General features: G+C 40.9%; 1 protein-coding gene across 2 annotated transcripts in view; it reads right to left on the bottom strand.

The window, feature by feature from the left end:
* Positions 1–27,893, bottom strand: part of adamts16 (ADAM metallopeptidase with thrombospondin type 1 motif, 16) — a 54,441-nt gene that overhangs the window by 22,695 nt on the left and 3,853 nt on the right. The window contains exons 4-11 of one of the 2 annotated variants that reach the window (XM_085802286.1): positions 16,659–17,109; positions 13,850–14,052; positions 11,871–11,954; positions 9,760–9,919; positions 7,917–8,022; positions 7,451–7,588; positions 3,655–3,808; positions 1,333–1,428 (exon numbers count right to left, since the gene is read on the bottom strand). In XM_085802286.1, the coding sequence (XP_085658412.1) occupies positions 1,333–1,428; positions 3,655–3,808; positions 7,451–7,588; positions 7,917–8,022; positions 9,760–9,919; positions 11,871–11,954; positions 13,850–14,052; positions 16,659–17,109 (1,392 nt within the window). The remainder of the gene's footprint in view (positions 1–1,332; positions 1,429–3,654; positions 3,809–7,450; positions 7,589–7,916; positions 8,023–9,759; positions 9,920–11,870; positions 11,955–13,849; positions 14,053–16,658; positions 17,110–27,893) is intronic. The other variant, XM_085802285.1, reaches the window with a different exon arrangement.

The raw sequence follows: 27,893 nt of genomic DNA on the forward strand, positions 1-27,893 counted from the left end.
GCGGGATTAAACCATCAAGTTCAATATATTGAGAAGCAAAAGTCGACAAGGGGCTGTCAGGGGAGAGAGGGTAAGAGAGAGAGCGAGCCTTGGGGGAGAATCATCTTGAAAGACGGAAAAAAAAACAAAGAATAAATAAAGAGCACAGATTGCTTTTTGGCTCCAACCCCAATGGCATATTTTTGCCACGTCAGCAACAAACCAATTGCAGCTGCTCCCTGAGGTAAAATAATGGCGGAAGACTGTTGTACCTCTATCAAGAGGAGAGATTTTATTGATGCTGCACTCAAATGAACTCAAATCAAAAACACAGTAAATCCGATTCAAACTCTTAACCTAACTTACAAGTGCATTTATTAGTCAGTGCTGGCTGCTGGGACACAATGACATTGGTGTGTAAAACTGCGCTATTAAAAGACGTGCAGTGTAACACAGTTCAAGGCCTTTTGTCCTGAAATGGCTAAACTGAGTGGACGTATCAGCACTTTATAACACTAAGACACTCAATAAATGTTACTCTCATAATAGTATTTCCATCAATTTAGCCTGTTCACCTTATAAAATACTATCACGCTTTGTGCCACTTACTCAGCAAATCCCTGGAAGAGGAATGCATGTGTGTGTCTGTGTGAAACTCCCTTTACAAGCTCTACCCCCTTTTACACTTAATGTCACACAGTTGATATCACTGAGCAGCACTGAAAGAAAGTGGAGTAAGTGGAGTAAGTTATTCAAAATCCACTGGTCTTGTACTGCTCAGTCTGTTAATACCAAATAGGGAAAACTCAAAACTGTCCTTGTCTGATTTGTGTTTTTCTTGGAGGAGATTTTCACACCAAATTATCTATTTTGATTAGACGTTGCCATGGAGCGTGTATCAGCTACAGTAAAATCAAAGAGAAACACCCTGTTTGTCCTCATTTGACAAAACAAGGCAAGGTTTACAGGGTGTGTCAAATGCAAGATCATTTTGCCTCCTGCGGCCAAAGTGGAACAAAGATTTTCTTAGGGATGGCGTGATCAAAGGGTAACTCTACCTGCTGAATGGGAGGTGAATTTAAGAAAGAAAAAGATAAATGACAGACAAAAAAAGTACCTGGCTGCATGCACCGGCCAGCTGTTGGAAACACTGTTGGTATTATCACTTGGATTGATAAAGAAAGTCTGATAGAAGCGAATGGATTCTTATACTAGTCATGTGTGCCATGTTTTGAGGTCACAAATCTTGTGAGTGTTTCCCCCACCATCATTTAAACTGTACACACAGAAGCACACATACACACAGGCACACACGCAGGCAAAAACACAAAGAAGAAACACGTGTTAAGTCACCATATCAGGGCCACAGGCAGAGCCCTCTGCAGCTGGCATGAATTTGGTCTCACACTTCCTCCCAACACGGTGGCACCACAGAGCCTTGCAGATATCCTGGAACGAGATGAGAGAGGGGATAAGTCACATGGCGCTGCTAACATGTTTTCTTGCTCCAAATTTCAGAAGTGGGATGATGAGTATCCTTCTCCAAACATCTGTAAACAAAGCTAGCAATGGGAAGATCAATAAATTATGATAACATTGTTATTTTGCCTCTCGAGAGCTATTAAAACATGTTGATGGAAAGTTGGGGACTAGGGATCGTCTGAATAATGATCCTCTGGCAAGCTATCAGTGGGCAGCAACCCTGTATCTCCAAAATATTTTTGCTTCAGTAGCTAGGATAACAACATTTTAGAAAAGATAGAAAGAAGAAAATACACAACATTTGGTCCAAGACATTGTTCTACAGACAATGCATTGCATCAGTGAGACAAAAACAAGTGCATCCATTGTTTCTGTTGCAGAATAACAAAGTAATAAAATTAAATTAAAAAAGCTGGAATGAGTATTTATATTAAGACAAAGAAATTGTCCCATGCAGCAACAGGGAAAAAAACTGTCCTACCAAGCTTACATGATGTCATGACTGTGTTTCTCAGTAGTAGTCTCAAAGTTTCAGATGGGAATACCGGGTGGTTTCCCTGCTCTCATTGCCTGAGAAACATGGCCTGCTACATTTTAACATCAGTTCTATTACTATCTGAATGACTATATCAGATTTTGACAACTCAGTGCAGATGCAGACAGGCACCTCGGCCTCGGCCTGTAGCTGCCAAGAGCCGCCATGGATTTCATCCCGTGGCCTATTGGTCCGGCTGTTTTGCTTACTCAGGCCTTTTGCTGCAGTAAAAATGGAGGAGAGCGAGCGACAGTGGAAGGAGTAGACAGGGAGAGACAGGGAGAGGTGATGGACAGAGTGAGACAGAGACTGAGCTAAAGAGAGAAAGAGAGAAAAACACCCGTACGTACATATTATTTTGCTTTTTGCTAGGGTAACCCAGCTCTATCTGACCACAAACACCATGGAGAGTATCTTTTGGCTACTCCAGTGGTACTTTATCTTGACAACGCCTGCCAAAAAGTTTCATGAAATATGATTTCATTACACAATGAACTGCACCACAGAGGCTGATACTTGAGTGTTTTTTATGAGTAACAAGTGTCTGGAAAGACAGTGAGCGTGAGGGCTGCTTGGGGATTTTTTGGTCCTGCGCACCTTGCTGCTACCAGGTGCATGAACCGAGACAAGCTGAAACAATGCATGAATGTTTCAGTGTTCAGGCAGCTCGGTAAAGGAGGATAGCGTGTGCTAATATCATGGGTTCAAATCCAGTTGATAATCTCTGTTAACACTATATACCCTCTTTCTCAACTGGAAACTAGATGCGAATGTTTGGTAGTGATGCTTTCATACCCCAACTTATTACTTATAAACTGATGAAATGAAAGTATATTTGAGAACATACAACACAGACAGAGAACCTGTTGACTAGCACAGCAAATTGTGTTTATATTAATCGGTTATCTGAATAAAATTGTCACATATTATTTGCTATATGGTGAATTGAGTCTGTGAAGCTCTTCAGAGTTTAGGCCTAAAGACATCCACTAACCCTGACTGTGAAATTTGACCACTGTTAGTGGAATTAAATACATTTAACAGTATGTTTTTCATACGTATGAAAGCCAGAATGTCATCATTCCAAGTCAGAAATATCAATATTCACATCTGTATCCTTATGTATAAATATCAAATGACTCCACAAGGATCTCTAGTCCACCATCAGTAACTTAAAACAATGAAGCAGAGTCCGATCTAGACTTGGGTGGTGTTTCTTAAACAGCAACATCAGCAGGAATGAGAGACAATGAGAGTGCAGCAAGGAGAGATTCCCATTGGCATCTCTCCAGTGTATATTTAGTCATCCATCCCTGTGAGTATTTCATGAGCAGCATTATAACTCTCACAGTTTGTTTTGTGTGCATCCGTGTGTGTGTATGTGTGCGTGCACATGAGGGCATGCAACCCTGAGCAGTTTCTCTTTTCCTTCCTCTTTCCTACATTCTTATTTTTTTCCTCTACCTCATTCTCCCCATCCCTTTCTCAATTTCTCTCTGTTTTTACTAGGAGCCAATTGCCATCAGATTTTTTAAAAACTAATTATACACTCAAGTTCCATTGATTGTGTTGAGAAAAAAAAAAACCCTGAGAGAATCATGGTACTGTATTTTTAACTCATTTCTCCATCAGCATGGGTTGGCATAAATCAATTTTACCTTCTTAAAATCGAGGGTACAGAGTTTGGCCTTCTCCCCAAACTGCCATTTGCACTGTGTGTCTGCATCGTACAGCTCGCCAGGCAGCTTCTCAGGGTATGGATACTCCTTGACTGCTCTGGGTTCATCTGATAGGCACAGAGCCTGGGCAGAACTAGAGGAGAAGAGGGGGGAGATTAAAAAAAACAGAACCCAACATGAGGAAGAATTAAGGAGTGGGCAAAAGTGTGAATGAGGATGGCAACAGAAAGAGCGAAGTAGTGGTGAAAAGGTCAGAAAAGGAGTTTAATTATAATAATTATTATTAATATTAAAACAAATCTGGTGGTATACACCATGCATGCAGACATGCTTCCCGCTGTGCTCAGAGAAAACCCACACCAAAGAGCATCGGCCCATGATATTCCATTGTTTCCCACTTTGGAGAGTACCCTAAAGTGTTGCCATGGAGACATAACACGCTGCCAAACTCAAACCCTCAGAGTAATGGTTTTAATGCATCAGACACTCAATTATGACAGACATAAAAAAAAAAAATCCTTGCCCATATCACTCATATCCTAACACCAGCGGGGGGTTTCCAATGTTAACTGATATCACTGGTTACTACACAGAGATGTTTTACAGCTTAAACACTGCAGGCAGGGGAATATAATACAAAAATATGGTGGAAAGAGCATGAAAAGGCAAAATATGTTGGAATGATTCAATGTGCTAGTGAGTGGTCCTGATTGCTTTAGCAGAGTATGTGTGTGTGTGTGTCTGTGTGTGCGTGAGATCTTCCATTGGTTTATGGGTCCTATGTGTCCACATAGAACAATGGTTGTTCTGCAAGTGCAATTTTTCTGATATTCTACATAATAATGTTTCTGGGAAATGAATTACATTTACTGTGTCCTCACATCAGCAGGTGAACCAGTACAGCTTGTGGGCAAGCATGTATGTATGCACGCAGGCTCACACTCAAACATTAAATTACAAGGCCAACGTAGGTAATTTGCAAAATCTCTGGATATTTCCCCAACGATACCGAAAAAGCCCTAAAAATAATGTTGTTGTTTTTTCAAACTGTAAGCACGATACACCACAAGATTATCACCAGCCAGAGATAAGAAAAAAGGGATCTGAAAAGCACCCATTCTTTTCTAGGATTCCCTGCAGATCTCCTGACTCATCTCTCCCGGACATAAAAACTGCTGTGCATTTAATTCCCCCATGGTCGATAAACCTTGATGACACAAGGCAATTACAGGGCTGGCATGAGGAGCAGTGGTCACAGGCAGCATGTCACTTTAAAGACTACTACTGTGTGAAAGTCATCTTTGATTTGTATCCACACTTCTGGCACTTCCAATACACACAAAACAATCTGGGACTTTTCAACAACTTTGGCAAATACAGTCACTTGCTGAAAGTCAGACAAGAAAATATTGATACAACTCTCAAAGCTACAGTGAACAGGAAGCTGGATCAAGAATGAGTTTAGCTTACTTTAGCAAACGAGGAACCTGACTCAGTCCCAACTCCCAAGGTAACTATATCGACTCTGAGCACTTCTAAAGCTCAATGACTGAAGTGAAAACTGACGTGCAAAAATGATAATTTACTGTTTTTTGTGAGGTATCATGTAGTGGAGCGTATCTTGGACTTGGAACTTGATACTTATCATTGAGAGTGTTGTCAGTTCTCTCCATCTAACTCTCAGCCAGATGGCATATATTTCTCAAAATGTGACGAGACAAGCAGTTTTTAAAGACGACCTGAAAAACACTATGCACTTTCGCATAATTACCTGTTGATAAAAACAATTAAGCTAGGGAGGGACATGTCATGGGCATTGATTGTTAGCCAATTGCTTTGAATTTAAATTAAGCACCAACTGTGGGATTGTCTACTCCTGTGGAGGACTTCTCTCCTTCTTCTCCTACAGATACACCTGCAGACCTTGGTGATGAGAAGGGCGGAGATGAAGCAACAACCAAAGGTAACAGTGTGTAGGCGGAACTAGTTCGTTACAGCTCCGAGGACGGTGACTGGCAGGATTTATATTTCAGAGGAGGGACGAGAAATTCAAGAAACAATTTTAATTGGATGCAAAATTAGGAACGCCCACTAGTGCAGGATGAGTCATCAAATGCCGGAAATCGTTTTACAGGAAGAGAAAGTACATTGATATTGGTGTAAAATCTGCTCAGATAATAACTTTCTGACATGACTTGGGCAAATATAAACAGATATGATTGATTTATATATGAACATTTGAATACTGGATTAAAGCTGGGAAAGGGCATATTTCATTTCATGCCGTCTTTAAGAGACACAGAGATGGTTATCATTAGGTGTCTAGTGGGCCAGACTGTGTCCTCTGGCACAGAAACAATGGGACCACAAGAGAATTTTGTAACTTTAATGTATCACAGATTTTTTGATGTCTCTCTCTCAAAAACAACGCAAAGTGGTCATTAAAGTTGTCAATCCATTTTAGGACTGACAAAGAGCTCAGATAGAGTATTTTACTATACATACAGTGTTGGCACATACAGACCTCCCTGTCATAGCTGACTGAGGAGAGGCAGATTTAGAGTGAGTGTGATGTTGAGCTCTGTTGGCTGACACAACGCTCTTCTCCGCAGCAGATGAACGTACGGACATTTAGGAGTCAGTTGACTCAGTTTAGCCAAAAACGTTTATAGAAATGATAACATTCTGTTGATTGCAATTAGGAAAACGTACAGCATTTCAGCATTTTTATCATTACAGTAAGCTATTCTACAGGAAGACGACCCTTGGTTGGTCCAGTGGTGGTGCAGAGATCCCCTCCACGTGGCCTCACGGGGTGATGGGAGTTTAATATAAGGCTGACAGGTCTAACAAGAGTGAGGTCACTCCGGCTCTAATAACTCAGCGAGGAAATACACTGTCTGTCTCCACCACACTGAGAGGGGAGACCTGACAGTTCAGTTAACACACTGGTAAATTTAGTGGAGGGCACTGGCTCTGCGCTATCTGGTTTCAAGTACATGCACACAAACACACACGCAAAGACACACAGAAGCACAGCCAGACACATGGACGCTATGTCCGTGATGCTTGTTTTTCACTTGGGTGAGCAGGCTGCATGCATGAAAATGTACTTATTGCATGAACACACACACTAAACTTTCTCCCATACACACTTTAACCCACATGTACCTTGTCACACAATGACATATGCAGTCTGTAAAGTAACACTTGCAGGAGTATAGCGGCATCACATATCACTTAACTTAGTTGCTATGCTAAGTTGCTATATTTCAACCTCTCACACACACACATTCTGCAGGCCAGTTTTGACTTATAAAATAAAGCAAGTCCCATTGTCATTATAACATAAAGTGCAGTTGTTTTTTTCACTTTTCACACTTTTTTTCCCTAGCAATGCATGTCCATCTATCAGTAACACGTGTTAAATAATATAAACTATCAGTAACACATGTTAAATAATATAAACACCATGCATTTTAAAAGTGATTGTTACCATGGGGACTTTAAAAAACAAACAAACTCTTTTACAAACTGATACAAGTGCTTTATGTATTATTTGGTGCATAAGGAGCTGGACAGAGGATTTACTCATTACTCATCAACATGCCATATGGATGTGATGCAGCTTATGTTTCGAAAACTTAATAAGATTCTTCCAGCAATGTTACCCATAAAAGTCACTGTTAACCATAAGTGCTTCTTAAATCAATTCTCCTAGCATTGTTTCACCACAATAAAGCCGTAGCAGTCATGCTGAAATATGGCTGCTTACTTGAGGAAGCGGCTGAGGTATTGGCGGCTGCAGGCGGACCAGGAGAAGATGCCATTGTGACCGGCTAATGTGGGCGACATGATGTTGCCCTCAGACTTCTTACAAACGTTACCCTCACCATCGTGGACCATTCCAAAACTGGGGGGATTAGAAAAAGGAGTAAAAGATGTAATGGTGACAATTCTCCATGTTAATGGCACAGCATCACTTTATTTCATTTAACATAAGAAAACAGATTGAACCATGTTAATATGTTTGTGGAATGAGCAAAAACCACAACACTGTGTGGATAGTACATGAAGGATTCAACTTTATAACCAGCCTGCAAATCTTTGCTTGTTGTCCACACATAAGTTGATATGTATAAACAACGTAGACAGCAACACAGGTGAAAATGTGCTGGTATGACGTGAACATTATGAACATTTGTTTGATATCATGAGGCCTTGATGAAGGAAACCCTTACTTGTGTCCTGATTCATGAGCGATGGTGAACGCCAGACCCAGGCCTGTGTCTTCATTAATGGTACAACTCCGGTATTTGCTGCACATCCCACTAATTGGAGCAAAACCTGCAACATTGATGATATGATTTTACAACCTGTACATGTCACACAGTTCAATTACTTGATCAGCCAGGTCCAACATAACCTGTAGTCTGTTGATTCCACTGACCACTGTCAATCTTCTCTGAAAAAAAACATTTATGTATGGTTGGTAAAAAAAAACAAGAGGATTTTCTAAGAGAGACATATTTAAGTCTGAGCCAGTTATGGACTGCATTCAGAAGAAATATCAAACACACCATTACTGGGTTCAAATCCTGCCAGATATTAAAATATAGGACTCCATAGGAACATTCCCAGATCCCCTTGCTACCTATCACTTGACTTTAAAACATTCTTTCTCCGTCTTCACCTCTTTCTCATATCCCTTCTTTTATATTAAACTCCCTTTTACTATTCAGCTCCCTTTACGCCTCTCTCTGTCCACTCTCCGTCTGTCTCTCCTCACATAGACACTCACACACTGCACCTCTGGCTCTGAATCAAAATGGATAATACTCGCAGGGGCCTCCCTTAATGTTTTTGTCTCACTGCCTCGGGGAGAATTTAGCCTTGTGTTTTGTTATTTTACGGCACTAAGTCATTCGCTATAGAGTGCAAAGCTCCCAAAGTAATGTTCTCATGTACATAACTAATGTGAATAATGATAGTAAACATCAGCAGGCAGATTGACTGTGAGAACTGCCATTTAGTTCCAGTTTTGTGCCAGTAAAGAAGTAGATCATTGATTTTAATACTGGTTTTGAAATATGGAGGAAAACATTGAGCGACATGGCCGTAACACTAAGAGCCATTCTGCCTCACACCTTTGGGAATTAGTCAGAGCTAACTCTTTGTTGAGTGTGAATGTTCACACACACACACACACGCCTTTGAACTCAGTTTCTATGGCAATGACTAGGCCTAATGTTTCGACACTTTGAAGTCAAAACCTAAGTCTGGGTTTTGACGGTGTGTGTCTGTGTGTGTGTCTGTGTGTGTGAAAAAATTGAAGTTTTTTTCTCACAGTGTGGACGACAACAATGTGTTGACATGGTCATTACCACAAACAGGCTGTTGTTAGTTTGTTAAGTGGTGTGCACTCATGATGACGGTGTGTGTGTATGTACGTGTATTTACACTAGTTGAACTCTTTTCTGCCATGTAAATGACGTTATTACTCAAATTCTTCTGGTGTTGTTGGATCTGAAAGAAGTTGCACTAGTTTTTATATGTGTGCATCTTCTGAATGTACACCCACGCTGTATGATCTTTTGAAGTTCAACAAGCTGAGATCCAGATGAATCAAACTGTCCTTCTGATCAAATATCTCCTCCCCATAACTGATGAGCTTTCTTTTTATCTGCTGTTGAGCTCTATATCATTTCATATTACACACATATGTGATCCTGTGGGGCAGAACAGATCTGAAAGCTGCAGATCTTTTTAACATCTGGTTTGGCTGGGGTGATCCTGCAGTCTCGCCGTGTGACAGACAACAGGGGCATCTTCCCAGAGAGAGACAGATGGCAAGAGAGAACGACACATTTCTATCGCAGCAAGATGCAAAAAGTAAGGGTGGTTGGCATATGTGATATTGTCTGAATTAGTGACTGTCATTTAAAAAAACAAAACAAAACAAAAAAATGTTGCTGCTCATCCTTTGTATTTTCTCAAATTACACTTCCTGGCATTTTGTTACTGCAGAATCCACCTCGTGTTTTTTTAAGCAGTACAGTGATAAACAGGGAAGCAACGACGTACCAAGAGTGTCACAGGGTTCATTCTTCCACGAGCAGATGTCGAGTCCTGTGAGCAGTATGGCGTGGTCATGGTGACGTCCCTCTCTGCCTCCCAGAGTAGACTGCCAGTGGCAGAAGCTGTTCAGTGTGTGGTCTGCATGGTGGTTGATCACCAGGCCATCCTTGTGAATTAATCATGTCAACAGGAGGCAGAAGAGACAACAGTGTTGTTTTTGTGAAGAGAAGCTGCGAGTCAAAGTGTTGTGGATTACAATGAAAGACATGTTCGTCAAACTGAAAGACACAAGCTTGTCTCTTTCCCATCTTCCCATCAACCTTCCCATCTTAATAAGGGAGGGTTTGACATTTTTGGCACTTTATGCATATTTAAGTGATGTTAAAGATGTGAGAGGGGGCACTGATAAGCTGCCAGTAAAAAAATGTCTGGGACATTTTTGGCATTATGATGAATGGGCTCAAGGAAAATCAAATTCTTCAACATTACAACAGAATCATTTGACCTCGAACTGCATTATTCTCCATAGCACCCCACCTGTTTTTCATCCCTCTCTCTGCTTTTCTCTTTTTCGTGCTGTCTTTCTATCCATTGCTCTACTAGAATTTCCCTCCTGAATCTGACACACATCCAAAGAAATGCATACCCTATAATTAACCACTGTAAAAGTCCTTAGTAGTTAAGACAACCCTGGGGAAATCTCTGAGACTTGAGAAATCTGGACCTAAAGGCATAAAAACAAATAAACAGGGTCTCATTCATGAAACGTGAGCAGCACGGATTTGTGTGTAAACCCTGAGCAGCGCAAATTTACGTGGATTTCCGCATTCATCAATCTTTTAGTAGTGCTGATTTTTTCGTAGCTACTCACAAAATCTACACCTGCTCTGGACTGTGTGTAGCGCTTGTGTAAATGTAGGAATGCAAATAAATACTGCTCGTCACTGTTGAAAATTACAATTTTAATCCATATTACTCTCTCTCATGTTCAAAATACGCCGACGCCTTTGAAACACGTAATTTAAACATGACAAACAATTAGAAATATTTGGAGAGAGAGACGTTTTAGGGATCGGACACGCACAAACACGTCAAGGCTCTATCTAATGATGATGATAATCTGATATAAAACCGGAAAAAACTTTTTTGTGTTGCTACAGTACAGGCTCGGTGGGCGCACACTTCACCCTGCGCAGCAGCGCAGTCGGCACCGGTTTGGATGGAGCTGTGACAGACGGCTGGTGCTTCTGTAACAATATAACCTGCCTATATAACTTCATGTGTTGATACAACCATGCTCCTCTACAGCTGAGGCTGTGAAGAGCCTCCTCCTCCCGTCGCTGCTGTAGCTCTGTAGTTGTGTGTATTTTTTTTTATTTTTATGTTTCATATCGAACTATTCTGGCTTTACTTCTTAAACGGTTCTTTAATCAACCAAGGATAGGCCTACTTAATTCACTAAATCTGTTACTTCCCTCCACGCCTTTGACCTGTCCCAGTCACACCACTACTAACAGAAGAGAATTAAATATTTTTTCTGGACTCCACTTCACCCAAAATGACTTCGATCCGTGATCTCTCTTTTTTCTCTCTCTCCCTCTTTCCTCGTTTGCGTCATGGCCGCAGGTGAGCAGGATGCACCTACCTCCTAATATGGTGGTCAGGATCTCCTTATATGGCTATTCATGTATGGAGATCTATGCTAATTGCTGATCACCGGGGGCGTGTTGTTAGTTTACGATGGGTTGGCATTCATGAAGTTACACACGTGTTTACGATCAAAACTGAGTTTCCCGCACCGTTCATGAATCCGGAGTAGAGTTTTAGTAGAGTGAGCTTTTATGTGCAAATCTACACACAGATTTACTCACGTTTCATGAATGAGACCCGCTGTGTTTTGCATTCCCTTCATGTTTGAAGCTCCATAATCTCACTGCTAACAAAGGTCAGGGTGCTTAAGGTGGAGGCCAATAGTGTTATTGGTGGTGTCTTTTTTCATGAGTGGGTTCAAAATGTGTGAAATGTTTTAAAACCCTTCAACCACACTAAATACTGCAGCAACGTTTTCTAGCTATCCATCAGTGCTGTTTGAAAGACTGAAGTTTTGGGATGCTCACCTGCTCTTCGTCCAGGAGCACGAGACCAACAATCACTATGTTGATGTTCCCCCCTATTGTACCATCTTTGAAGAGACTGGAGACCTAGAGGATACACAAACAGATGTTTTTAGATATTACAGTCTCTATTTTTGCATGACCTTTTCATTTTATGACACATTTCTGTTTAGAATTAAATATCCCTAAAGTGACTTGGACAGTTAAAGACTTGTAACACTTGGCCATAGGACAGACTGGGCTGTTTATTTCAAACTTGATATCCTGTTATCCAGTAAAATGTGGTCAGGACAGAGAGTTTCAATTTGAATTTGGAAGGGTTAATTATTGTCAAACTTAAACTCCATTAGGTGTACTGTAGCAACACACCTTGTCTTCCCTGCAGAAATAACACAAAGTCCTTTTTGATGGTATGACTGAGGTACAACTGCTGGTTCCTGTTGAGGTCCATGTACTCATCCTGACATATGACCATCAATCATAACAGTTAAAGCTTTGAGAGGTCTCTTGATCTTTTGCTCTTCTTCGCTCGGTCTTCCTCTTGAGCATTGTGAATAACCCAGGTGCCACTCACTAAGCACTTTTCCTCCCTTCTTTTCCTCAGGAACACTCTCATGCGTTCCTTATGTTCCTGATGTTTGGTCTTCCTCTGCACTGACTCATGAGAAGACACACGGCTGTGGCTTGTTACAGATTTCAAAGGTCAAAGAGGCAATCAAAACCACTCACTTAAACTGAGATATCCCGGAGCACCAGTGTTTGACAGACTTTCAGACTCACACACTTTAGCAGATAGACTGAATCACTGTGTTTTCACTACCTCACAAAGGAAACAATCAAACCAGTTTCCATAGAGCTTCAGTGTTTGTGATACATAATGTAAAGTGTGTGTGTGTTTTTTTTTTTCAACATTTCGTAATTACGAAATGTTTTTGAAGTCTTTCAACTCGGCCACATAAAAATACAGAAACCTATGCAAACGCTGGAGCTGCACATCAAATTTAATTTTCAACACATATTAAATAAGCTTTCCTGAGACCCATGGGAGCTGGCAGGTGGGACAGGGGGTTGGGTGTATTCTGTGAAACTCCATACTGTATTTAGGTGACTCCTCTCAGCAGCGGCTGCGATTACTCCAGCTTGGTTTCTACTAGAGGGAACCATGTTTTCAAAATAGATGGATTATCTTTGGATTTGTCAGTCAGTCACTAAGTAGCAAAACCAGCGTGACAGAATTTGCTTGCAGAGAGGGATGGGGGGTGGGGGGGTGTTGCAGTGATGATCTCACTCAGATATCAGTTTCCTGTTCTTAGATGTGCTCCTTCAGATAAGTGAGAATGGAAGACAGGAGTGTCCAATCAGTAAATCTAATCAGTGACATCAAATTTAAAAACAAATGTGGACTCAGGCTATGGTCTGGCAACATGCCAAAACTTCATTTGATGAAAGGAAATATACTAACTAACATTTGTTGTACAATTGATAACTTATGAAGATGTATAGTGAAATGTTATATAATGCTGAAATATTTGGTGTAGCTAGCAGATAAACACACCCTACAGCTATTATTTAACACGCTCCCAATGACTATATGAATATTTAAGTGGTAAATGGATATTATACTTACATAATGCTTTTCTAGTGTCTGGGACCACTCAAAGCGCTTTACACTGTTGGTCACATTCACCCATTCACACACACATTCATACTGTGCTTACTTTTTGCGTGTGGTGTCTAACCATTCACACAGACACATTCACACACCGATGATACATCGGGGACAAGTGTGGGTTCAGTGTCTTGTCCAAGGACACTTCGGCCTGTGGACTATAGAAGCAAGGAATCGAACAATATGTTTATGTTGTTCTGTTCTGTTAGCACTAAACATGATAACCTGATTATGTAGGCCTACAGTGGATAAACACCACTCTAACCTCTAACGTGTGTGTCCAGCACTGTACTTGTAATTAAGTTTATCTTACCATATTGAGCACAGTAAGAACATATGTGGTTATGTTCTCATGGCCATGGTTGTCCATCATCTTTCTGTCCACCACCACCAGCGTCTCCACGTTGAGCTTCTGACTGGCCTGGTTCTTCATCAGCACTGCCCTTTTGTTCCTGGGGATAAACTTGTACTCATCTGGGAGGATAAAGACATCCTTTTCAGGGGGCTTGGGCATGTCTGGGAAAACAAACAGAGAGTTATACAGAGAGGACTTGTAATTAATTAATTAACGAGTGCAATAACAGTTGGCCAAATTAAATGTGTGCAGCCTACTGTGGCTACAGAGTCGATATGATTAGGGACAAACTGTGGGATAGTGGATTGTGAATGATTGATGAAAGAAAAAACAATAGTGCATATAATAACAGTTTAATAGCAGTTATAACATCCTTTCCAAATATACAATCCATCCGTCCCACAGCTGATTATACCGCATGTTGCACAAGATTCAGACTGAACCTGTAGCCACCAGGCAAATGGCCGCCTTAGCTTATGAATGTTAACCGGTGAGTCTGGCAAGTAGCTGACAGCCATTCTGGATGATTAACTATTCTCTTACTTTCATGACCTGATGTCATGGATAAACTGCAAACTGAGCTTTCTTTCTGTTGTTGACTCTGGCAGTCTCAGTGTTATGCTACCATTAAGTAAAGTGTAAAACCTCAGTATGTGATGTACTGTGCATCAGCAGCACAGACAAGCCAGTCAAATTTTCTTGATGTGCAACCATTATATAAAAGCTTAACATGCTAAAAGCAAATCGATTTTGCTGTCAGCAAAGTCTTCAAAGTGATCTCTGGGAAATTTGATATTCTGTAGTTCAAATATCGTTAGATAATGATGGACAAAGATCAATTATTGATTAATTACACATAAAAAAAAACTATTCAAGAATTAAACTGACATGTTCATATAACATTGATTATGTATGCATTATCTCCTTCTTTTTCAATGTTTATTTGTTAGCCTTTGAAATCTAAATTGCTTGTAAGTATTGAAAGGGGTGGAACTCTTGTACAAGCCCATTGGGCTTTGTTCCCTCCTTGCACCATTGAGTTTAAATGTGTGCTAAATTTAAAAAAACAATAAACAACCTAAACCTAAACAGTTTCAATCCACTTTTCAAACTTTATTAATAATGTATCTTTGAATAGAGGCCATTTGTGTCAGCATGTTATTGATTAGATAATTTTTTTCCCCAAGGGGAAGCTGTATTATCAAAATGATGACGTGAATTGCAATGAATTCACAATACTAGCTTATTGTGAAGACTTATCAGCACTTATTTTTAAAGTGAACATGTGTCTCAGACAATCATGGACTCAATCTTAACATCAAATGCCCAGCTCTGCCCTGTATTTAACTCTCCTTTTGAAGCTGGGCCACCTCTGGGAAAAATCCAGTCTCAGCTCTACACTATGACAGAGGGTCAACGATACACACCAGTCAGCCTTAGTTAAAACCATTGTGGCTGTTGACATTATCACCAGAAAATCTTCACTTCCAAGTTATCAAAACTTTCACCTATCTCTGTCTGGCTGCGATAAACTACAAAGGTTAGAAGGGTTGCTTATATAGGCGGAAAGCAGGTGAGCGACCAAAGTGCTTTTTTGACAAAAACACGGCACAGGTGTTCAGTGATGTCACTCTGTGGGAATGTAAACATCAGTGTGTTTTCACAGGGGACAGACAGCTGGGGTTCTGCAGGGTAATGGTGGTGGTACCAGTCCAATCCCTGCCTGCTCGCTTTCATTTGACCCCCGTGACCCCAGCAATGTTAACTGATCTTGTGGTAATTTCTTGAGAGCAAACATTTGTCACAGTGTAAAGTGAGTATAAAACATTTCCCATGACCTTTCACAGGTTAAGCCCCTAATGAATTCAACCCAAAGATATCATGTAAACAGTGATAATATTGTTCTTGGGTAACACGTGTCATCATGTGAAATACAGACGTTAAACCAACTCTAGAAAATGAAAAAATGACAATTTGACTGTCAATTCAAATCTACAACAATTCAATCACTGCTCTTTAATTTAGAAAAGCTACTTTACGTAATTAAGTCTCCCTTTTTGTAAGCGACAACCCATGTTGCTTTTCTTTTTAACACACAAAGGGGCTAATGTTGTGTTAACTGCCACACATATATTAACACAGAGGTACCTGTTCTTGTCAACTACGCAACTGCAGTCTGGATGTTTTCTGCACTCGTACGATGGAATAAGCATTCACAGCAACTGGAATGAACATGGGAATATATTCTGTTGGAGTCACATCTCTGTGTTCCCATTGCGCTAACCAACCACAACCCTGTGAGGTTGGCTGCTAACAGAGTTAACCAAAAATGTCAACAATTAGATTTATTATCGTATGTCAGTCTTTTTCTTTTCTCTGTGAAACTTTAAGTGGTGTGACAATTTTCTCAAAATGTGTCTAAACCTCTCTGAGTTCAAACCACTAATTTAGTTATGTCTTGACATATAACATTGTTATTATGACAGTGCCTACAATGTGTAATGTGAGAAATATGTCTAGGTGGGAACATTTTTTTAAGGGTCCAAAATCAACCATTTTGTAGAAGTCAAACCAAAAAAAACTAATGACATTTGTATTACTATTGGTACGCGCTGTTTCCCTAGATTATTCAACATGTGCATGGGAAGAAATTGCAGGAATAGCTCATGCATTTTAGGATGAGAAGGAAGTGTATGAGTGTGTAGTCTAATGTTCTAATGCTATGTATGTTACATGTGGACCAGAACAAGAAATTGCCCTTACATACATTTCTTCCGTCTCCCGCAGAAGTGCTGCCTCTGCTTTTCTCCATGTCTGTAGTCATTTTCATGTCGTTGGCTGCTGCGTTGATAGCCACTGCCACGATGCTCTGTCAAGTCGCCTTGACTGGTGTAGTTGTTGCTGCCATGGTGATAATCATGGATGTGCCTTTGCTTTTCCTGCTGGTCCGGGCTGTGATCTTCATTAAGCGCGTTGTAGGGGGGCTTCGTCGGTGAATTTGTGGATCTCTTGGTGACAAAATGTTGATGTGATTTGTGAGGAGTTGAATCTGTGGATCGCTTCTGATGACCTCTGTGCTCCGTCTGGGAGTATCTCACACTCTTGTAGAGGATGTGCGGCTGGTGACTGGAGGGCGCTGTGAAGTTCTCTCCCTGGGCAAGGCTGAGGGACACAGGTCTCAGGAAGTAGTCCGCATCCTGAGTTCTGATCAAACCTGACTAGAGGCAAAACAGACAGTGCCGTTAGCTTTGGAGAACCATTTAGCCTGGATAGATCTGTTATGTTTATTTGCATGCACTCATTTTGCACAATGATTTTTTTCTTCCTGAGTCTGTATTCAAGGTGGACCTGTAGATTAGAAACTGTGTTGATGTCCAAAACCTCAAAAGCGACACAGTCTCTTCCACTGAAAAGTAGCCTGAAGGGCTGAAATCATATATCACAAAAGAACAAAACAATAACCATCTCCAGCTATTCGTTTAGCTACTCAATCTGTCTCTGTCAGCAATTAGTCAAGATTTGACTCATGGGTCACTGTGAACCTGACCCCCATAAACGTCTGTGAGACTAAATTACTGGCCATGTTTCTTCATGTTTAACATCTGCTTTGCTGTTCAGGGTCAGACGTCATCTCAGCAAAATCTAAATAAGGCTCGGTCAGCTAGAAAGAGTTTCAAACAAGAGGCTGGTGTGAGAGAAGGAGGTGGCATCTCTCTCATAAACAATGTGTATGCTCGAGGCTCTGGAGGCTTAGACATCTCTAAATTAAACTGTCACATAAGCAAACAAACAAACAAAATAGCTCTGCATAGTGTTGTCTGAGTATAATATGCAACAAAACCTTTTGAAAATTTGATCTTAGATACCGTATTACAAATATTTCTGACTGTGTGAAAGTACTGTTATTCAGGGCCAAAGGTCACACTTTGAAGGGATTATTTGTAATATAAGGCTTCTCCGCCGTTTCTTGCCAGGAGCTGGCGGTGGTGATTGCGCCTTGACAAGAGCTTCAGCCATTATTGTCTTTCTTTTTGTCAAGGGGCTATAATATGACAGAACAGAACAGATTGGAGGCTACAGTGACTTACTATGGGAAATTTATGAGAAGGGTTGTTACAGGCCAGGGCTAGCTGTTAACATGCTAGCTTAAGTCTAATACGTGATAGCGCAGAGTTTACATTGGCCACTGCAAGAGAGAGCTCTTAAAGGAATTACATTTGATGCTGAACTTGCATTATTTTCTCTACACTGGTAAGGTAAACAGCTGTTAACACAAATGTTGGTTTTGGTGCGATAGCAAAGCATACAAATAGCTCCTTTAAGTACCATTGCCTTATGCTTTCAATTTCAGGGGGTAAGTTAAGGGAAAGGCCATTATAAATCTGAAAAGTTTCAGCAAAAAATGTCTAAACTTGACCTTACTCTCTATCTCAGTCTCAGTCTCTCTGGGAGAGACACACAGACATTTTCAGCTTGCATATTCCATTTTCAATAAACTTCTATCAACACAGCCAACTCAGACACTTGGAGATTATTCTCTCTTGCTCTCTGCCTCTTTCTTTGTCTCTCCCAGTCTCTCCAAACACGCACCACATCTGTGTTGACAGTCAACTGGCACGTAGCGCTTGGACTATAACTGCGCTTGGCAGTAATAGCAGTTTCCCTAAAATACGTTTAATTGACTACAGTCTCCTTTTGTTTTTTCACTGTGAGCTGTGAGAGGAGTGTGAGGTCCTTCATCACCGCAGCCTTCCTGCTGGCTGACAGCAGCAGCCTGACACAGTGGCAGTGGAGAGGCCGCGGCCGTCCTTAGAAGTCGGGAAGACAGAGATTGAGCATATGTAACTTCATGTTTTTATGTACTGTATGCACGTGTGGAGATTTGTGTCTAACTATCTGTTCCTTAAACTGGGAGAGTATCTAGTTGGAATTTTGCAGAAGCAGACCCCTAATTCTTTTGATGTTCCTTCTTTTTTTCAGCATTTTTAGTTTTTTCAGCAACGATTTCCCGCCTTGTTTCATCATCACTGACTTACCCGGGCCTCTACTGCTAGCCTATTAACCATAGATCAGGAAGAAGAGAGAGAGGAGAGTGGAAAATACTGTGAAAATTGTGAAATCTGTACAGATGAATACAGGCCAATAAAGATGTGTCAGCTGTGACCACAATGACTGTACAGTTTACAGCTTTCATCACGTACTGTGGCAAAGAAAGCTTTCCTGCATTTATGTTGCATTTGTGCATTATTAGTTCCACAGCAGCTGAATTGGCTCATAGCCTCTTGAAGATTGTAAAAAATATAACTACTGACACTTTGCGGCAAAAAGAGAACAAAGAGATTTAACATCCATGCGCGCATCTGTGTAACTCCTGACGTGCTCAGATGTCGCAGCAGCTCATGGTCAAATGCCGGGTATGCTCCTTCAAATCCCACTGTTAAGTTTTATGCCCTTACCACAAGCCACTGTGGAGCAGTTGCTGTTTACAGGTGGTTCTGTGGCAGATAATGATCATTTCCCACCGTACAGTAACTGGTGTTTGACAGACAAAAGATAATCACAAACACCGACACAGAAATATATTTGGAGACATATTTGCAGACGGAAACACACTTTTTCGGCCACTACTTACCGAGATGATTATAATCTTTTACACCCTTTAAAAATGCACGCTTACACAATAAGATCTTTATCATGAAGTCCTCAGACTGTGTGCACGTTTTGCTACATCAGCAACTCACAAGCACTGTCATTTCTATGCTCTTGAAAAAAACAAACAAAAAAAAACACAAACGTGGTTATACTGAGAGCCCGAGACAAACACTGCATCTAATTCTGACCATGGCTGATTGACCCTGATGCAACACAGCAGTTGGCTTTGGGGAATGAGTGGGTGGGGAATCAATTATTGAGAAAAAGAGAAAGAGAAAACGAGAGAGAGATGCTTGCTAATGCATTACCACCTTCCTCTGCGGCCTGCCTGCCAGCGGTCAAGAAAGACCCCTTGCCAGGAGCCCTTGCCAAGATCGTTGGTTGCAATCACATGTGACAAGTGGTGCGTGATGCTGTCATCCGCATGGCACCGACCCCGGCGCTGTGTAATCGCAGACGATTGTCATAGTTTGGTTCCAAGTCACGGTGAGGCCTCTGACCTGAACTGCGCTGCCTGTCAACCTTCAAAACTTCACATGTTAAGCACTTACTCTGTCTGGGTGGGTGGTTTTGGGGGGAGAACTGAACACTGGGGCATTAGTGAAGAGCTAATGCAGCTCTCCTGGGAAATTTGGTGTCATATGATGATTAATAATGGGCTGCTGGTCCTAAAAACGAAATAAAATGAATAGTATAAAAGCAAACTTGTTTTTTTCCATGAGAAGTTATTTTTAGTCAGCTCCTACTAGGAAGAAGATTGGACAGAAAAAAGAAGAGAAAATCCATGATGGAAATAGACAATCATAGGACTTACACCTGTGGCCTAAGGACTTTTAACTGTTTAGTAAGGGCTTGTTATAGAAAATGTCATGTTCTAATATTTATTAAATGTATTCTGGAGATTCAAATTTAAGGATTTTCAACTGTATACAGCCAACTCATAGTAACAAATTTTCAGATATGGCTTGGCTTTCACTTTTCTTTGCACTTTGCAGATGACACTACATTATTAAAAGCACCATGTAGATGCATACACATCTCAAAAAAAAAGAAGAGAAAAATGGTACCTAAGCCTGAGTCTTTTCAACAATTCCACTTATGGCATGTTAACAAGCTTGAACATCATGATAGCTAGTATGTGTGCATGTCATGGTGACAGTGTTCACTCACTGAATGAATGCCACTTCTGCCTCTTCCCTGTCAGCACCACATGCATGGCACATTCTATGGCCCCTATATACAGGCAGGTCTGTCTTCTCAGCACGGGCGCAGAGATTTGGGGGTTTGTGTTGTCATCACATTGGTGCAAATGTGATATACCGGTTCTGTTATAATGTATATGTACTGTGTGACATATAACACAATTATTCCCAAATAGGGGCCTGGTGAGGTTTGAATACCAGGGTCCCTTGACAAAATAAGTGATTCATGAAAGACGACAATGTAAGCATATTTTCTGCTGCACATTGCCAACACCCCCCTGAAAATATAGGCATGTGCTGTATGTTATGAAATCTGAGTACATTATGATGATTGATTCCATTTAACCATGATTGATTCCCCTGCAGTATGACGACTGTCTATAGAACTTCAAATTTGTTTCAAACAACACTTATCTTCTCGGGGCGGTGCGTGGCGCAGTGGGTAGAGCGGCCGCCCCATGTAGAGGCTACAGTCCTCGCCGCAGGCGTCCCCGGTTCGAATCCCGCGTCGGGCAGACCTTTCCTGCGTGTCATTCCCCCTCTCTCTGCCTCCCCATTTCCTGTCTATCTCTACTGTCATCACTATCAAATAAAGGCAAAAAGCCGAAAAATATACTTTAAAGCAGAAGTAAGTGGTCCGGTCGTTTTCGCTAATGCTGCGTTCCAGGCAGGCTTTTGAAATCGTAAATTACAGCTTCAAGTCACAACTTACGACTTTGTAGCGTTCCAGGCAACCCACTCGTGTTTTTCCGACCTGTTTTACCGGTGAAAGTCACTATAACGGCCACTCGTAACTTCCGACCGGTGAACTCGTACCAGATCGAACTGGTACCACTTCACGGTCGGAAAAATACGAGTTTCCTTGAACGCACCATAACAGTCCTCGTCGCTACGTCGCCACATTCACGGCGTCCCTTGGCTGCACACACAGCCCTGCATGCCGTTCTCTCTCCTCATTGGATAAAAACTGTAGGATACGATAAATGTTTTCTCCTCGGCTCAGAGCAGAGCAGAGGGACTGACAGATCCGTGTTTCAGTCCAAACACTCTATGTAAGTGATTGCTGTCTGAAGATAGAACTATTTAAGACTTATATTAACACAAATATATCACTTACTTCTGCTTTAAAAAAAAAACAAAAAAAAAACAACACTTATCTTCTCAAGTTTTGTTTCTGTATCGGAGTTGTACAAGTCTCTTAGAGTCTTTCCTGATTTCATCTGTAGCCTTTTGTGAGGTCTTCACATGGAAATCTTTTTAACCCCCCCCCCCTTTGATGCAAAGTTGAGTTAGAGATGAGCTACTGGTATGGCTTGTGTTTGCAGCACCATCATAACAAGAACCACATGTGTGTTTCTCCTCAAGATAAATCAGTGTCCCTCACTGTGAAATGAATTCTTTCTTTATCTTTTTGTGAATAAGACATTCAGTCAGTTGCTGATGTGGTAATATTTAACTCGTGGTGGTATAGTCTTAAGATATTTTTGTATGCTGTGCATCTAATAAGGTATTATTTATAGACAGAAACTAGCAAGCAAAACTAACAAGCTAAAAACAGTATGCGAAAGCAGTAAACTGTACGTACAGCAAATTTGAAATGTGTTTGCCCTATACAAATGCATCCTGTTTTCCTTCCTGAACATACCAGCCAGCCAGTCCCACAGATAATCTCTCTATAATGTCCTCAGTCTGTAAAATCAGCACAGCCTTACACAAAACAACATGCGTGTATATGCAAAGCCAATATGTTCGGAGATTAGGTCACACTAGTGCCTTTCCTAAATAGCCAAAGTCATCAGATTACACACTGTGCACTACGAGGTGCAAATAGCAGTCATAAAATGCTGAAACACTACTTGGGAGGGCGCAAACAGCTGGACTCTTTGGAGTCAGACGCATCCAGACAAGCAGGGGCAGGAATGAGGTTGAGTGGGGGTGACGGGAAAAAATGGTATGAAAACGGAACTGAGGGGGGAAGCGTTCAGCATATTACAAGGTGCACCTGACAGTGTGCAGTATATGGCCCTCTCTTTTTTTTTCCTGCCTCGCTCTGCTTAACTTGCTCTTCCTGATATGCTTGAGACCAAAACTCACTACTTTATTTACATAGTATGCACATTCATCACTTAGCATGTGTTTGAATTCAGTCCAAACATATGAGAAGCAGAGTTTATATAATAATCAGATTTACTTATTAACCTCTGGGGCTTTCATGTATTGTATTGTTATTGTAAAAACAAAATCAGGAATGCAATAATTTAAGCAAAAATATATTTTTTCAATTTACACATCAAAACAAATAGCTCATAATTCTCCACGTAATCCTTCTTTTGACAGACCAAAGTGCAGCAATATTTCTCTCTGGTCTTTTGTGCATGTGAACTCCAAACTGGTTCCAAACTGGTTCCATGGTGACCAAGGTTTTAGCAGCTGAAGGTAAGGATACAAACTTTGTCTGAGTGTTGACAGGCTTATTGGAAAAATGGAAATGATACTGTGACAAAACACACTTGAAGCCATAGACACCATTTCTTAATCAATTAGCATTTTCACTTCAAGCTGTACCTGAGTCATTTGCTGGCTCGCTATCCAGAGCACATTGCACAAGCTGTAGTGATGTCCAATTGGAAACTACAAACTGACTTAATTTCCAGTCTCAGAGACATATGTCCATGACTCGGTAGCTAATCTACTTGGTATGACTGAAGACACCATGAGTGATGTTCAAACTAGTCACAATCATTGGAGATCATTTGATGTATCTTATGTTGATAGTTGATCATAGCAACCTGCCAAGACCACACATGTGATGAAGCTTTTCAAAGCTTCATCACATCAATAGACCATCCCTCATATATTCTTGGAAATCCCAGAGGTGGGACTGCAGTGTGCTTGCATTCTATTATTACTACTACTACGAGCCCTGAGGCAAGAAACACACCCGTCCTTTTACAAGAGGAAAACACATGACCTCCAAGTGATTTGTGGTGGGAGGACATTTTGCTTTTCCCTTCGGTACAAAAGAGAGGTGTGCATTTAGAAGTCAGGGTAAAATTAGATTAGACAAACATATAGAGATAAATGTGGAGACCAGAGATAATGATATATGTTTGGACAAGAAAATGAGCTGGAGACAGAGGCAGATATATCCCCAAATCATGTTGGAAAGTGAAGAGAGTGACTGATGGTTGTGTCATTGTTACAGAGGCATTTTTTAAGACATTAATTGTGAAAGTCCTAGATGTGGAAAAAGCATTTAAATCCATTTAAAACCAAGTTGTCGCTGCAAATGATGCTTTGCCACCATCAGTCTAAACTATGCACATCTGTACAGAAGTTTCTGTGAAATATGTCATTGATGCAAGCAGGCAACTGTTTCCAGTTTGCAGAAGCTGGAGAGATCAGCCTTCAAGTCTCTGCTTAAAAAAAGACTACGAATCCACAGCCCTGGGATCAGCACTCAGAAGTTGTCCTATGTGCTGCTGAATGCAAAACCAGCATGCTAAGATGCTCACAATATGAATTCCAACATGCTGATGACAGTCCAACATGCCAGTTAAGGGCGTACACATGTTCATCCTCTTAACCATATGTTCATCCTCAGTCTTTACCATCTTTGTTTATGCTAACATTTTGTGATTAGCACTATACATAGTGCAGCTGAGATTGATGGGATTGATTGCAAGGATTAATTCACACCAGAGTAACTCACTTCTCACCAAATAAGCTGTTCAGGGATCAGTAATGTTAATATATGTCACCTTTTTCTTTAATTTTGTTCAAATCCATCCAGAGGATTTTAAGATATTTTTTGTAAGGACCAATGTGACAGACACAACCTTTGTATGAGCCACATTTCTAGCATGGCTAAAAGTCCCACAGGATATCACGTATAGGGGGGAAAAAAAAGTTCATGGTGTCAGAGTTAAACAATGCCTGCATGTCACTGTACTCAGCGCTCAACTCCCTCACCCCCCATAAAATGCAGACTAAATCGGATTATGCTGCAGCATAAAGTCGACACAGAGGAGGACCTGTTTTATGATCTCCCCCTCCACATGTGTATAGTCCACTGTGCACAGTCTCAAACCATTTGGCAGGTGAACAGTGCAGTCAGTGGGACTGGCCTGCTGCTTTTATTCCACCAATTCTTTGCCTGTAAGTAAGAGATTTTTATGGTTAAACTCCCTACTGTCATCAAAGCACCGCTAACCACTATATGGGCTGCCAGAGGAGGGGAGTTGAAAAGGCAACTTATACATGGGCTTTACAACGTAACACTCCGTACAGGGGGGTTTCAGCACTTCTAAAATGCCACGGAGGAAACAACGACCCTTATTGCCTGCACCTCTACATCTCTCCTTCTTTCACTCTGATCTTCTTCATCTTTGTCTTTGCATCTATCAGCGAGCCTGAGGAAGCACTAACATACAGACTGTGAATGTCTCTCATGTTCAATCCACTGAAACAACACTGAATCTATCTTTACACTAAAAAATGCAAGTGAGACAAAAAGAAACACTGCACTGAAATTATACTTTTGAACACTGGGATGACTTTTAGTTTGGTTTTGTACAAACAGGACTTGTCCACAGCAAGTTCTGCTAACCAGGTCAGGTTCATGACCTATGACAGAGCAAACAAGGGGGTTGAAATGGACTCATCATGTTGTAGTTGGAGGCCAGGTGCTCCAACTGATACAGATATTGATCTGGGTTCTCCTTGTCAGTGTTTACCTGCTGCCTGCCACATAGGAACCTGACCAAAGCACAAGGTCTCATACAAGCTTTCAAATGGCCCAGTGAACTTTGTTACTTGGTTTTGACCAGTCGTGGTCTTGTATCTGGAGCAAAGGGTGTCTGTATATGAGTGTGTGCAGTTAAACACACTCACTATTTCAAAACTGTAGTGGTTTTGGTATTGCAGGTAGACGAGTATGTAATATCTAGAGATAAGAAATGAATATATTACAAAAAATTCCTTCTCTAGTTGCCACGGTTTTGATTGAATGCGAATGCAAACACAAACACTCATGTAGCTGACCTTATTTATGAACATAATGATAAACAGTCTTATATTGATGCCATCTATCTTTAGCTTTCCCTGGGAGACTACATACCTTTGTCTGCTAATATAGCTTCAAACTTCCCCAATTCACATCAGAGAAAAATTCCCATTCCCATTGATTCCCTGACCCAGTCCATCTTAGCCGGCCACAGTCGTGAGAACCACGTTTACAGTCTCTGCAACCCTGGACCTTTTGGCTGAATCTTTTATTGGGATCTGGTCTGAAATGCAGACATGCACATGCATACACACAAGCTCTCCCTCACTCTCTTACACACACACACAGACAGACAGACATGCACACACAGGAAGAAGAAGCATCCCTGGAGATGTGCCATTCTCTGTCTGTTGTTTTAGAGGGCAATTCTCAGACACAGCAGTGGTCCTCCACAATGAAAATAAAAACAGCAAACCAGCGAAGTCGGGCTTGGAATTTATTACAATTAAAACATCCCAAATCCAGGCTGAAATGAATTTTGGTCATACTGGTTTTTCAAGGAATTTGATTGGTTAAAACGGTGAAAAAAAAAGGTGAATTTCAGTGACCATTCATTTGCGCTGTAACAAGGTTCTTAAAATTGCAAAGCTCATAGACTATGATCTTGAATACTCTCAAGACAAACTTGTGCACTGATTTGAGTGCACAAGTAACACTACTGACGTTTCTCTGCCCTCTGCCCAGTTGCTGCCTCTGTCTCCAGTGATTTTTGAGATCTAAAATAATATGTTTATATGAGTTCAAGACTGAAGGAATTAGAGTGTATTCATTAAATCCTTTGTTCTCTGGTCCAGACTGCTAAGAGGGCTAGTATAACACTTGAGGTCTTAGGGTGGAGCTGCCTCACTTAAGCTTACTTAATGTCATTCTTACAGTACTGTTTCCTTTATTTTCATGCAGCACAGGAGGACCACCAAAGCAACAACTGAAATTCGGCCAACTTTCTCCAAAGAACACAAACAAGTCCAACAGTAACAATTAGATTCAGCAATGTTGTCTTTCATGTTAAAAACAAGACTTTTATCCAGAACAAGTTGGATGCATGCATGAAAAGAGATAGAAAGAGAAGCAAAATTTCTTCCAAACAATATCAGAACAATAACAGACCTTTGCACACTTTAGTCCCGCAACACTGTTATTAATAACTGATCTGATCTGAATTTCACACCGATAAAACGGCTCAATTTTGGATTGGAACTCAGCTTATAAATTCTGTAGCTTTTATTATGTTGTATATCACACTAATACTATATAATACGCATAGCCAAGTTAGCTTAGTACCCAGTTGCAATTCACTCTCATGCTATAGAACTCCACCCTTTCTTAAAAGACAATTCTGTTCAATTACATTTTCCGTATTTTGCAATTTGCACACAGTTGCTTTACAATTTATGGTTCCAGCTGTGTTAGATCAGAAAAGATTAATGCTCTTGAGTTGAGAACCTTCTGCAAAAGATGCTACTCAAGCTTAAGAAATCTGAGAAGAAGATTTACATCTGTGAGGTGTGCTTCACGTGTCACATTGAAACTGGTCTACACTGTATGCTAAATAAGAAGATGAAATACTACGAAAACATTGTTTTGGCATATTTGGCATGTGTGTGAGTGTTTTTACTTTTTTTGTATTTTCCTGGCTCAAAGACCAAACATTTCTGTGGTGGTTGCAGACTTGACTTTTCCGTTGATTAGTTATTCATTAGCTGATTTAGGCAAATGTGCAATATACACGGAATGAGCAATTACTAATGATGCAGGACAGACTGAAGGAAGAAACTTCTGTGCACGACTTGCCAACTCAGCCAGTGGGTTTTTAAGTCAACTGGAGCCATGTACAAGCCAATGTTATGACCAGACCAGACAGACAATGCACTGACTCAAGTGCTGTGTGAAAGGCAGCCTCACAGTAACACACTGAAAGAGATACTGTTTGAAGACTGTCTATGTGTCAGAGAAAAGGCAGTGTCGACAACGACAATGAAAAAAATTGTGGTTCTATCTAGATTTACTGGCGGTCTGTAATCTGATTTTCTTCTCCTTTCATCCTTCTTTTCCCTCTCACTCTTTCCTTTCAGTTCAGTGTCTG

This window comes from Trachurus japonicus, chromosome 16 (assembly GCF_045865225.1).
Source record: "Trachurus japonicus isolate A0001 chromosome 16, Traja_1.0".
Taxonomy (NCBI): Eukaryota; Metazoa; Chordata; class Actinopteri; order Carangiformes; family Carangidae; genus Trachurus; species Trachurus japonicus.